General features: G+C 40.9%; 1 protein-coding gene across 7 annotated transcripts in view; it reads right to left on the bottom strand.

Annotated features, from left to right (window-relative positions):
* The window catches only part of usp9 (ubiquitin specific peptidase 9), a 38,090-nt gene that overhangs the window by 8,642 nt on the left and 16,480 nt on the right, over nt 1-12,968 (bottom strand). For all 7 annotated transcript variants that reach the window (XM_053626785.1, XM_053626789.1, XM_053626786.1 and 4 more), the window contains 16 exons: nt 10,321-10,663; nt 6,298-6,393; nt 5,940-6,151; nt 5,598-5,838; nt 5,317-5,466; nt 5,020-5,140; nt 4,797-4,927; nt 4,330-4,608; nt 3,491-3,616; nt 3,048-3,185; nt 2,668-2,834; nt 2,438-2,546; nt 2,187-2,333; nt 1,921-2,067; nt 1,533-1,740; nt 200-420 (listed from right to left, as the gene is read on the bottom strand). In XM_053626785.1, the coding sequence (XP_053482760.1) occupies nt 200-420; nt 1,533-1,740; nt 1,921-2,067; nt 2,187-2,333; nt 2,438-2,546; nt 2,668-2,834; nt 3,048-3,185; nt 3,491-3,616; nt 4,330-4,608; nt 4,797-4,927; nt 5,020-5,140; nt 5,317-5,466; nt 5,598-5,838; nt 5,940-6,151; nt 6,298-6,393; nt 10,321-10,663 (2,836 nt within the window). The remainder of the gene's footprint in view (nt 1-199; nt 421-1,532; nt 1,741-1,920; nt 2,068-2,186; nt 2,334-2,437; nt 2,547-2,667; nt 2,835-3,047; nt 3,186-3,490; nt 3,617-4,329; nt 4,609-4,796; nt 4,928-5,019; nt 5,141-5,316; nt 5,467-5,597; nt 5,839-5,939; nt 6,152-6,297; nt 6,394-10,320; nt 10,664-12,968) is intronic.

The raw sequence follows: 12,968 nt of genomic DNA, 5'->3' as shown, positions 1-12,968 counted from the left end.
GTTATAATAATGTACAAGGAAGGATGGAGAATAAAGAACAGCAGGGCAAACAGTGTCCTCAATATCTTGTTTTTAATTCGAGTTTTAGAAGGAAAACTCTTGATTTAAGCCAACAGCACCACTCTTATCTAGAATGTAGGGTTCAGACATATTTACACTATGGCAGTGTGCACTAAACCCAAAAAAAGGGCACTGGTACCTCATTATCTTGTTTCTCATCTCCAGACATGTCATCATCCACATCGCTGCCTGTGCCCTCAATAGCCAAGATGCCGTTTCTGATGGGTGGGATCATGTAGAGCTGTTGGATGACTGAGTTCATATAGCAAGTGGCACCTGCATTCTTCAGCCCTACGAAGCCTTTAGTAGGCCTTGGGCCTACTGGTGGTAAATACTCCCATTCTGTAAGTGCCTCACAACCTGCAAGGGATTTTCAGAATTTTTTTTATTCATTCTAGCTCAACTTACAGGTGCATCTCAAAAAATTAGAATATCGTGGAAAAGTCCCCCCGTAATTTAATTATAAAAGTGTAACTCTCATATATTCATTACACAAAGTGAAAAAATTTTTTTAATCTTGATTACAGTTTACAGCATGAAAATCAAAAATCCAGTATCTCAAAATAGCCTTTAATCTCTCAGTCTGGTTCAGTACACACAACCACAATCATGGGGAAGATGAAAATACATTTTGCATTTCATTTGGAAATCAAGGTCCCAGAGTCTGGAGGAATAGTGGAGATGCACAGAATTCAAGTTGCTTGAAGTCCAGTGTGAAGTTTCCAGAGTCAGTGATGATTTGGGGTGCCATGTCATCTGCTGGTGTTGGTCCACTGTGTTTTCTCAAGTCGAGACGCAATGCAGCATCTACCAGGACATTTTAGAACACTTCATGCTTCCATCTGCTGACAAGCTTTATGGAGATGCTGATTTCCTTTTCCAGCAGGACTTGGCACCTGCCCACAGTGCCAAAACTACTTGTAACTGGTTTGCTGAACATGGAATTACTGTGCTTGATTGGCCATTAACTCGCCTGACTTGAACCCCATAGAGAATCTATGAGAGACACCAGACCCAACAATACAGACGAGCTGAAGGCCGCTATCAAAGCAACCTGGGCTTCCATAACGCCTCAGCAGTGCCACAGGCTGATTGCCTCCATGCCACGCCGCATTGATGCAGTAATTTGTGCAAAAGGAGCCCCGACCAAGTATTGAGTACATAAATTAATATACTTTTCAGAAGGTACACATTTCTGTATTATAAATTCTTTATTCTAATATTACCATAATCATCAAGATTAAAACAAAAAAGGCTTGAAATATTTCACTTTGTGTAATGAATCTAGAATATATGAAAGATCCACTTTTTGAATTAAATTAAAGAATTTTTTTTTTTTTTAAATGAACTTTCTACGATATTCAAATTCCATAAGATGCACCTGTAGTTCATGCTGAACTAGCTTGAAACTAAACAAGTGCTTTTCCACAGTTTAGCTATTATAGATAAAATAGATAGGAAATGAGCCATACCCGAGTAGTACATGTCAGTTAGGGTGTCGACAATCTGTCGGAGATTGCGCATACATCCAACAGCAAGTGCGACCAGGAGTTCAAAGCCAGCTGTGATGGTGGCAGGAGTGCTACACACAGGTATGGCCTGCTCAGGGGGGAACTCTCCACTCTTCATGTACTGCAGGTACACATTAGAGGCTGGGAAGATGAAGTCATCAATCAGCTCCTGGAAAAGAAAAATGTGGCAATGGTAAGCAAAGAAAGTGGCACAAAAGAAAATCTGTACATCCAAAACAGACCTCTTACTCAGATGCCATTGTCCTGTGCAGCTACAATTCTAAACTCCTGCCTCGTGACTCAATCAGAAAACAAAGTAGCTAAAAGAAACTAGGACTATACAGCTTACCTTGATGAGGTTGGCTCCCCCCTTTTCACAACCTATGTAATACTTCTTTTCTGCTGTCTGGAAAGCCAGTAGCTCCTTTGTGACACCGATATGACCCTCTAATATGGTCTCTTCCACCCCAGTCTCTCCAGTTCTCTTAACCTCGTCCTAAAAAAGGAAAGAAAAAAAAAAAGTCTTGAGAAAGTGTGTTTAAAGTTTAATCGAAATTCCTGAGGGGAAAACAAACCCAACAAGTTCAGTGGAAAAGCTGCTGGAATTAACCATACCTTGATCCTTTTTAACCAATCAATCTCATTGTTGAGAAGAACTTCTGCATTGGGGAGGTTGATATTGCTATTATATGCGTAGTTGAGCAAGTGCCTCAAGAGGGTGAAGTAATCACCAGCGTGCTTGGCTCGTTCTTTTGCAGTGCTCTAGAACATGCAAGAACATACATCAGAAAAATGACCCTTTTCAAACCGTAGGTCACTTTCCTCAGGTTATTTATTTTTCCCAATAGGTAAAAGTTAACACTTACACCTAAAACTGTGAAGAGGAGGGTAATAAAGAACAGGAGAGGCCTGTGACCCATGCAACACCTAGTGGCCATGAGGAAGAACTGTTCTTGGGCCATTTGGCGAACAGACCTGGGAACAAGCAAGCAAAAGAAATATAAAAATAACAGCTCCATGATACAGGCCAGCATACTGAGCAAATGGGATGTTCGCCATGGTCAGTACGCTTGTTGAGTGAATGTGTGCTACTCACTTGCTCTGACAGTGCAACAGTAAGTCAATGATGAAGGTCTGCCAGGCCTTCTCTTTGCTAAGTGCGTCTAGCGCAGTCGGGATAAGGGCAAAGCACAGGGTCATGACCTCCAAGGCCTCACAGCACACCTGCTCATCCTCTGCATCTGGCTCATTCCCTGCATTAGTCTATAAAAAAGATGAAAATAAAATAATAATAAAATAAATACACAGCACAGAGTAAGCATGCATTGTAGTAATCCAGGAGTAATATATAATTTAAGGAAGTTTCAGATTTGGAATTAAATAAAAATAAATAAATAAATCAAAAAAAAAAAAAAAAAAAAAAAAAAAATCACTGAAACCACACAATGATAAAATCCAATGTTGATAACATTGCACCTTCTCATAGATGTTGCTGATCTCCTCGATGGAACTGAAGACAAGTTGAATAGAACCACAACCAGAGGCCCAGACAATCTTCTGAACCGCTCTAATCACACCAATGTCTGGGATATACTTAGAGGCCTGGAAAAAATTCTGTGTGAGAAAGAATAAAAAAAAAAAAAAAAAAACTCTACATTTATTTTTCTTTTATTAGAAGTGAAGCTTTTAAGACTGAAACATGTTCTGTAAAAAAAAAAGAAAGAAAGAGACAAAAAAAAAAAACCACACACAAACAAAATATGAGAAAAGATAGCGTGCCATGCTCTGTGAACTCAGACGGACAATTGAGTCATGTTTTTTCTTCGGCTGAGCCTAGAAATAGATCCTTCAGGCTGCGCAATCTCAAAAGCAAGAAAGTGTTTACTATTTAGAGGTGCTTTGAACCATTTGAAGTATACCTCATCAGAGATCTGCTGAGCCAGACGGATGGCCACGTTCCGCAGCATGCACTCAGCCGACGGATTTGGGATGTTTTGCAGGGCGCTTTGAAGCACCAGCGCCTGGTCATGAGTGGCCTGGTTTATCTGCGGAGAACCACAGAGAGGCCATGTTGATGGGTTAATGAACGAAAAAGACAACAAATAAGGCAAAAAAACACAAACAAAAAAAAACACACAAAAACAAAACACGGTGGCCAAGGAGAAAAAAAAAATACATTGGAAATAAATAAATAAACAAACAAACAAATCAATTTGATCACAAATCTGGCCTCAGTTTCAGATTTAAAACGTGATTTTTTGGGAACTGTAATTCCCTAGATCGTTCCTATAGAACAAGAGCGTCCTATTTCAGAGTAAATTCACTCAGAGTAAGAGATGACTTGCAATTTTTTTTTTTTTTTTAAGAAGTAAGGAGCAAATCATTATGAAGGGCAGGCATGGGTCTGTAATCGAAGTACCCGAACTCTCAAGACACCATATACTCTTGACATTTGCTGAGCCCTAGACAGAGAGAGCCAGTATGGTCTAAATGTGATGGAAAGTGTTCAGCAGGGGGACCCTTAAGCAACTTTTAGTGAAAGGTCACATTTGCAGACATAAGTGCACTGCACTGACACACCTAGCAGTAATGTTTTGTTTTTTTTCCTGTAAATTCTTTGCTTTTAATCTTACATTCAGAAGAGATTCTTTAAAAGAAAAAAAAGCACAGCAAACAATTGATACATCTTATCTGATAATACATCCCATGGTCACCTATTCGCAAGGAAGCTGTGTGAAGCTGCAAAGGAGAAACTTACAGGTGACACGGGGATGTTCCCGTCTGCCACAGGCTGGCAAGCTTCAGCCACAGCCTTCACATGACCAAAGCCCACCGCTGTAAGCAGGAGCTTGGCTATTTTTAGTGCATTGAGATAGGCTCCTCGGCGCGTCTCCATGTCAGCATTTGGAAGGAAATTATTTCGGGTCAGCATACTCAAGACCAAAGGTAGGCCGCCACTCCTCAAGAAGTTGTACTGGAAGTCACTAGCATCCTCTCCCAGTGTGCCACTAGCTGGCATCAGTAAGGCATAAACCACCTGAGAACAGTGAGAATTATACAGTGAATTCAGACATATGTATTGTGAAACTATTCTGAAGTAGTGTAACATGAATTGATTAATTTTTGCCAACTATTAGCATTCTTTTTGCCCAACACAGACTGACAGAATAATTAAAACAAGGACTGAAGCATGTACTTCTGAGAGAACAGGCACAGCAGACAAACCTCTATCAAGTAAAGGACTTGTGAAGGTGATGGACCAAAGAAGCGGGAGTCGAGGGTGGGGCTAAGGCTGCTTTCTCCGAGTTTGGCATGATCCAGGCAGATGGCTCTCAGGTTTTCCACTGTAGTATTATCTGGTAAAGAACATGAGTATGGCATGAATTGAGCAATCCAATAATTGCAGATAGCGATCAAAAGCACATTCAGGTGAAACCAGTTGAAGCACCTGGAGGCATGAGCTTCATAAGAACCCGAGCTCCATCTCGCAGAAGAGGCATATTGAGACTACAGCCCAGGTCAGCAACTTGCCACAAGAACGAGATGTAGCGCAAGTGCAGGGACATTATCTACAAAACAGTGCACATAGTAATTTAATGACAATCCTATAACAGTGCAAAACAAATATTTTAGCAATTTTTGCTAATCTGTCTGGGCAAGAATATTTCTGGAATCAATATAGATTAATAAGAGGACAGGAAAGCATACAGCTTGACTCTGATTAAGAGAAAGTCATGGTCCTCACCACTCCAGGAAGACAGCTCTCAACTTCAGGGTTTGGTCCATCGCTATAGTGGTTGCCATGGTTCCCAGGGGAGCCGGTGGAAGAGTCGGAGGAGCTGTCTGGGCTTGAAGGCATATTGGCACTGACCTGGGTGAGCTTGGCCGTGATAAGCTGAGAAGTAAAGAAAAAAAAGACGACGGAACACACCATGACAATCATTTATAGCCCAGAGCTGCTTGCTTTGATGTAATAAAACAGCCAGAGCACACTATCAGAAAAAAAGACAAATGGAAAACCCATACTGTTTTGTCTTTGAGATTGAGTTGCCCAATCAATTTCCTGTCATCAGCAGGATCAATGATGTCCCCGCCGATGAAGAGCTCGATCTTGGTGTGTGCGCTGTTTGCCTTTATCCGATTGAGAATGCAGCGTCTCACAGAACCAATGGTATCATTGGTGTGGGACCAGATGTCCAGGTCATCCACCTGCCGACCTTGGTTTGGAAACCGCACGATGAGGGTGATGTGCTTCCCACGAAACGCTCTGCAAAAAAAGAGAAGCATGACAAAAAAGGCTACAATTCATTAAGATACTGAGTTCATCACTGAAACCGAAGAACTTCAATAATGGCACGTGCGAGAGACCTGGACATTGGCAAGATGGTTCTCTCCTCGTGGTAGTCACTGTCACATTCTGTGATGTACTCCCTGAGCACAGTGAGGACGCGCACCATGCGGATGGCCTCCTGCCTGGCACAGTTAATGCTGTCCTTATCTCCATCCAGCACACACAGCGTGTCATAGGAGGCTTTGAGCCGGTCAAAGCAAGACTGAATAAAATCTTCATGGATCTCCACCTGCAACGCAATGCACCGCAACACCGATATCAAAACAGTGAGCATTTAGCTTTCTGAAAATATGTTAGATATGCTAGAGCAGCAGCAGACATGCCTGTACGGTCATACAAAACAATTTAAACACTGTCACTGGAAAGACGTCTTACCTGAGTGGCTTGTAATTTTGGTCCAAGGTTTGTATAGATCTCTTTAAGTAAATCAATTGCTCGGTTAGCAATGTCATCACTTCCTTGGATCACAACCTAAAGAGGGGGAAAGACAGATTAAGAGCTTTCCCATGCTGTCCTGTGAAATTGAAATATGTGGATATCAAAGCTCTGGGTATCAACCAATACACAATATAGTCCATACTAAGTGATGCATCCACAGTAAGCAAGCAATTTTAGGAACTGTCTTAAAGCCCTCTGCTGGTACCCGTTACATGCTGCTCACATCTGTATGGTGTCCATTGGTATTACATACGTTCATGCCATAAAACATTACAGCAGATCACTTTGGGAAATCAGACTTGAAAAGAATATAACTATTAGATCAACAACTAGAATATTTTACTCCCCTTTGAGAGACAGAACAAGCTTAATTTCTTCATCAAAATCATCAACTTGTATACTAGATCCCTTACCTACATGTTTCTTCAAACAGATTATTCCAGAAGTAATCAACCCCCTTCTAAAAAATAATAAATTCTTCCCTTAGCACTGGCTATGTACATGAATCATTTAAACTAGCAGTTATCAAACCCCTGATTAAAAAACCTGACCTCAACCAGAGTCAATTGTCTAACTATAGGCCAATATCAAATCTCCCCTTTATCTCCAAGATATTAGAAAAGGTTGTAGCACAGCAGCTATGCTCGTACACACACACACACACAAATAATATTCATGAAATGTATCAGTCAGGATTTAGGCCTCATCATAGCACAGAGACAGCACTGGTTAAAGTGGTAAATGACCTACTACTGGCCTCTGATCAGGGTTGTCTCCTTGCTTGTGTTGCTTGACCTTAGTGCAGCTTTTGATAATATTGATCATACTATTCTCCCTGATAGACTAGAAAACATTGTTGGCATTAAGGGAACAGCCCTCTCCTGGCTCAGGTCTTATTTGGCTGAGCGTTATCAGTTCGTAGATATAAATGGAGACTTCTCTGTGCATACTGAGGTAAAGTTTGGTGTTCCGCAAGGTTCTGTTTTAGGCCCACTGCTTTTTTCTTTATACACTACCTCTAGGTCAAATTATTCGTAAACATGTAATTAGCTTCTGCTGTTATGCTGATGATACCCAGTTGTATGTTTCAGCGAAGCCAGATGACAGACAGCAGCTTAATAAAGTTGAGGAATGTGTAAAGGACATTAGACACTGGATGCTTATTAACTTCCTCTTACTTCTGACAAGACAGACGTACATGTACTAGGACCACGTGTAGCTAGAAGTAGGCTTTCTGATTACATAGTAACTCTGGATGGACTTTCTGTTTCATCATGTGCAACAGTAAAAGACCTTGGTGTGATTATTGACTCCAGTCTTTCATTTGACGCTCTTGTAGATAATACAAGGCTATCCTAGTAATTTCATCTCATATAATAATGTCACTACACGATGCAGAAAAATTAGTTCATGCTTTCCTCACCTCTAGGTTGGATTATTGTAATGCCTTACTGTCTGGATGTTCCAGTAGGAGCATGAACAAGCTCCAGTTAGTCCAGAATGCAGCTGCTAGAGTCCTTACTAGAACCAGAAAGTATGACCACATCACCCCTATCTTATCCACACTGCATTGGCTCCCAGTAAAATTTCACACTGATTATAAAATACTACTATTGACCTATAAAGCACTAAATGGTCTCGTGCCACGGTACCTGAGCGAACTTTTGGTCTTTTATGATCCACCTCACCTACTTAGATCAAGAAGTTCAGGCAATTTGCTGGTACCTCGAATAGTGAAGGCTACAGCAGGGGAAGAGTTTTCTCTTACAAAGCCCCAAAGTTATGGAACAGCCTTCCAATTAGTGTTCGGGACTCAGACACAGTCTCTGTGTTTAAGTCAAAACATTTGTTTAGTCAAGCCTTTTGTGAATAGTTTTTTATCTTAAGTAAATGAGCAGATCTAGAGGGCTCACAGGCATAGAGTGTTGTGGTGAATTGGGATGTTTAAATGAGGTCACCCTCCCCCACTTTCACCCAGGTTTGATGATAATGGAATGGCTGGCCACCTTATGACCTAAGGAGCACTCATGTCCGTGTTACCTTCTGGCTTTCCCTTTTAGTTATGCCGTCATAGCTAATCTTGTCCCTAGTCCCTGCTTGCACTCACGCAAAGTATGTTGTCCTTAACCATTACGTTAATGAGATACCAGTGATCCTGACCCCTTCTGCTCTCCAGACCTGCCTGATCCATCTTGACGCCCTACTTCTGGTTGGAGTTCTCATCAACTGGAAGTCACATGCTGCTGCTGAGGATGGCCCCACATGGTGCAGCCTAAACATCACTGAGGATGGTACCTCAGTGTTCAACAAAACATACTTCATGTAAAAACTAATGAATTTTCCTGGTTACACAACTGCACTATTTGACCATGTAGTATTAGTGCAATTATAAATAAATCAATCCCTTCTATAAATGTGCTATCTGGTGTCACCCAGATGAGGATGGGCTTCCTTTTGAAACCTCTGGTATACTTCGTTTTTCTATATGTACATTAGCATATGCACACAGTCGTACACATAGCCTTTCAAAGTATACTCCATTTGACATGTACGCATACACAGGTGATCGACGCGTGCGCATTACGACAACTTGCACTACCCCTCACGGCCTAGAAGAGTCAGTACAGAGCAGTAAAGCATGTCAGTTAGAGAACAAGAACAATGCTTGGGCAATCTCTCTCCATGATTACCACCCATATACAAATCCTTATACACTTAAAGGCTAGAATTATACATATGTGGGTTCTTTCTAACCTGCACTCGTTTCTGTCCCTTCCATTTATTCCATTTTTTTCCTTCAACTACCTGGAGATTCAACTGCCCTGGGTCACTGTTGCCAACAAAGTACTCATGGTTAGAAAAATCAGGCAACGCGCATACAGTACACTCTTCCTAGCATACACGTAAAAGTGAAGCATACTTTCTGCTTGAGTGATTTCTCTCAAGTTTTCTTCCTTGTAGCGTCTCGGGTAGTATTTCCTTGCCACCGTCGCCTCTGGCTTGCTCATTAGGGATAAATTCATACATTTAAAAGCTATGTCCCGAATTAATATTTTTCTGTAAAGCTGCTTTGGGACAATGCCCATTGTAAAAAGTGCTATACAAATAAAACTGAATTGAATGGAATACGAAATCAAATTTTAAAGCCTCAAGACTAACACTCAATATCTGCTCGATGCACCCTTCATTTTAAGTATTAACTGTGCATTATTCGCCAACAAATATTCCGGTAGCTAACTGCTGGTCTGTGGGAAACTATCATGATAGTTTTGTAAAAATTCTCAAAACAAGAGCACTTAATTTCTCCTCAAGGACCAAAATGACCTGATGGATGCCCAGAGATTAGAAAAGCAAATTCAAGCTAAATTTACACCTTGCCATTAAAGTACTGGCCTGGAGGAAACGGCCTAGCAAAACAGCCTAATTTCTATACTGCTATATGAGCAATGTGATGATTTAAGAGACACACACTATGCCATGTTCTGCTTAAATCCAGAAACAAAGGAGCTTCGTGGAAGCCTCACATTAGTTCCTCCATTATGTGAAATAACTAGGTCACAGCCACCCCAAAATCCATGTTTTACATTAAGGATATAGAAATTCGGTTGCTAGGGTAACACATCTTTAGTGTGATTATTTTCAGTGGCTGACGCTCAGGCTTGTGTGTGTATTGCCATTAGGAATTTGGATTTTTAACCCTATAAAAGAGGATCTAAGCGGGTCCTCGAATAATTATGACGACAAACATCATACTTTAAAAAATTTTGAGAACAAATCTTGTAGACACAGAATTGAGCAGGCCACTCCTACACGTAGGCTAGAAAACTCCACATTAACCCAATCAAGCTTTTCCTGTACCACTCAGTGGTGATACTACCAAAAACAAACAAACAAACAAAAAAAAAACCAACTAAACAAACAAACAAACAAAAAAAACCCTGTTTTGGTTGAAACACATACCCTCCACAGGTAATCCAGTCCAATCAGTTCCAGGTCATCCATCATATACACTCGGCGCTTGGCCACCAGCTTGCCCTCTCTGCAGTTCACTGCTTTAAAGAAGCGCTCAAAGCATTTCATGCCGTTTTCAGTCAGCAGAGAAGGATCCAGCTGCAGCACGTTGTTCTCGAAAAAGTCCTTGTTGATGTCGGGGTCAAGGTCCGGCTCGTCCCCCATCAGTTTGGAGTACCATTTGAAGCAGGCTTCACGATCACACAGGAACACTGCATTCTCCGCCAGGCACTTCCAGATCTGTTTGGCCTGAGGAGCACAGAGCCACAGCTGCCCATCCTTCAGCAAGAACCTGGGAAAAAAAAAAAGCAACCTTTTTATTTGTCACATATACATATTACTAGGGATGCACCGAATGTTCAGCAAACGAAATCATTAGGCCGAAAAAAGCAAAAAAAAAAAAAGCACTTTTGGTGTTCAGCCGAATAAGTGAAAAGGCCGAATAAATTTGACCGTACAATGACGTGTTTGATGACACGACCAAATAGCCTAGCAACCAGAGTGAGATGCGTGAATGTCACGACCTCCACTTCCGGCAGCGCACTCGGAGAGATGAGGGGGCGCGCGCATGCACGAGCTACGTGCACGAGTGCTCAGCGAGTGCATGCTCTTCGGATGTTGACAACCGTGGCATTGTTTACTGTGGACACGTGCGTTTGTTTTGTTTCTGTTCTGGAGTATCCAGTCACGTCGCGAGACGTAAGGGAGTTGAGTACGGAAGCTGGTAAAGAGGTATTTATTTAAGGGCAGGCAGACAAATCCAAATTGTAATACAAAAAACGTAGTCAAGACAGGCAAAGGGTTATCGGGCGATCAGCAAACAGGCATAAACGGGGCAAAGCAGCAATCAAAGTCGCGGTCACAGAAAACAGGGTCAAAACACAAAAAAAGAAACATGAACTAGTACTATAGACTGGGAGCGGAAAAACCAGTGGGGACTAAATGAACTATTCTATAGTTTTTTAACTAACTAAATCTATCAAGGAACATAACATTAACAACGTATCTAACTATACTATATCTACTATAATAGTCCACGAGGTGTACAGGGAAGCGAGCGGTATATATCCCCAGTATAATCAGCCATATATAACCGATTATAACCATTTTTTGCACTCGTCAATGCACTTTTTGTTGTAGGCTACAGAGTGTTACATTCTTTCAGCAGTCTGTTATAGGCCTAACATCGGCTATTCAAGGGGGACTCAAAGATGACCACATCAAAATATTTTTATTTTACTAATTTATTTATTTAAAGTTACATTGTGCCTAGTTGGTAGCCTATGCCTGCTGGAATGAAAAAAAAAATGTTCAGTGCTAAATAAATATTTTGAAATTGTAGTTTTTGTAATTGATTTTTTCTTTGAAAAGCAAGACAAAATAGTAAAAAGCACATTTTGACTATTTAATTTATGCCATGGTGAAAAAAATGGCAAAATAAATGGAAAAAACGCAAAAAAACGTGTTCGGTATTCGGCCAAGTTTTTCATTATATTTGGCTTCGGCTAAGAATTTTCATTTCGGCGCATCCCTACATATTACACCACAGTGAAATGCCTTTCTTCACATATCCTAGCTGGTTAAGAAGTTGGGGTCAGCCATGGTACAGTGTTCTTGGAGCAGACAGGTTGAGCAAGGCCCTTAACCTAGCTTGGTGGTGCTGGGGTTTGAACCAAGAAAAACACTCCCCAGCAACTACTAAAGCAAAAGCACAAATTGATTTCTCAGAACATTCAGATATTACCTGTGTAGCGCTTGAATCCCAACTATGATGTCACAATTGTGTTTATCCTGCTCTTTCCTCTTAAATATAATTGAACCAACCATTTTTAAAGAGCAAGTCCAGCAGCATTAGTGAGGTCAGGCACTCCTGTAGGGTGAAGAGGCCTGGTGTGCAGTCTGCATTCAAGTTCATCCCAAAGGTGTTCAGTGGGGATGAGTTCAGGCTCTGTACAGATCACTCAATGTCTTCTACACCAGCCTTGGAATACCATGACTTCATGGACCTCACTTTGTGCACAGGTACATTGTCATGCTGGAACAGGTTTGGGCTCCTAAGTGCCAGGGAAGGGAAATCTAAATCCACAATCTTTTGGCCATATAGTATATATGGAAGCAAACCAGGTTTTTTTTTTGTTTTGTTTTTAAAAAAAAAAAAAAGTTTAACCCAGATAGAATCTTAGGGGACCTTGTTTTCAGGCAGGTCCTTTATTTGCCCCTGTAGTGTTTTATTACTGCAACAAAAATTTATATTAATAAATTTCTAAATTCTTTTTTTGTTTCTCATATATACACCCCATGTCTCCACTTGGTGCATCACCACTGCCTGATAGTAAAAATCATGTATTGCTTGGCTATATCTCACCATAATTTCAGATTCAGTAATCGGCATGGTCCTCGACACACATCTATGAACAGACGTTTTGTATACCACACTATCAAAGCATTGGTTTAGATTTAAATGGCACTTTGCATTAAACTTGCTGGAGTTGTCCATTTCTTTACTTGGCATGCCTTCATTCTTTTACTCACTGGCAAAGTTGGACATTTTATTGTACACTCCATAATTTAAACAGTTATATCCCTGTATCCTTTAT

Source organism: Ictalurus furcatus, chromosome 6 (assembly GCF_023375685.1).
Source record: "Ictalurus furcatus strain D&B chromosome 6, Billie_1.0, whole genome shotgun sequence".
Lineage (NCBI taxonomy): Eukaryota > Metazoa > Chordata > Actinopteri > Siluriformes > Ictaluridae > Ictalurus > Ictalurus furcatus.
Note: the sequence above shows the minus strand (reverse complement) of the source record. Positions and strands in the feature narration are given on the sequence as shown.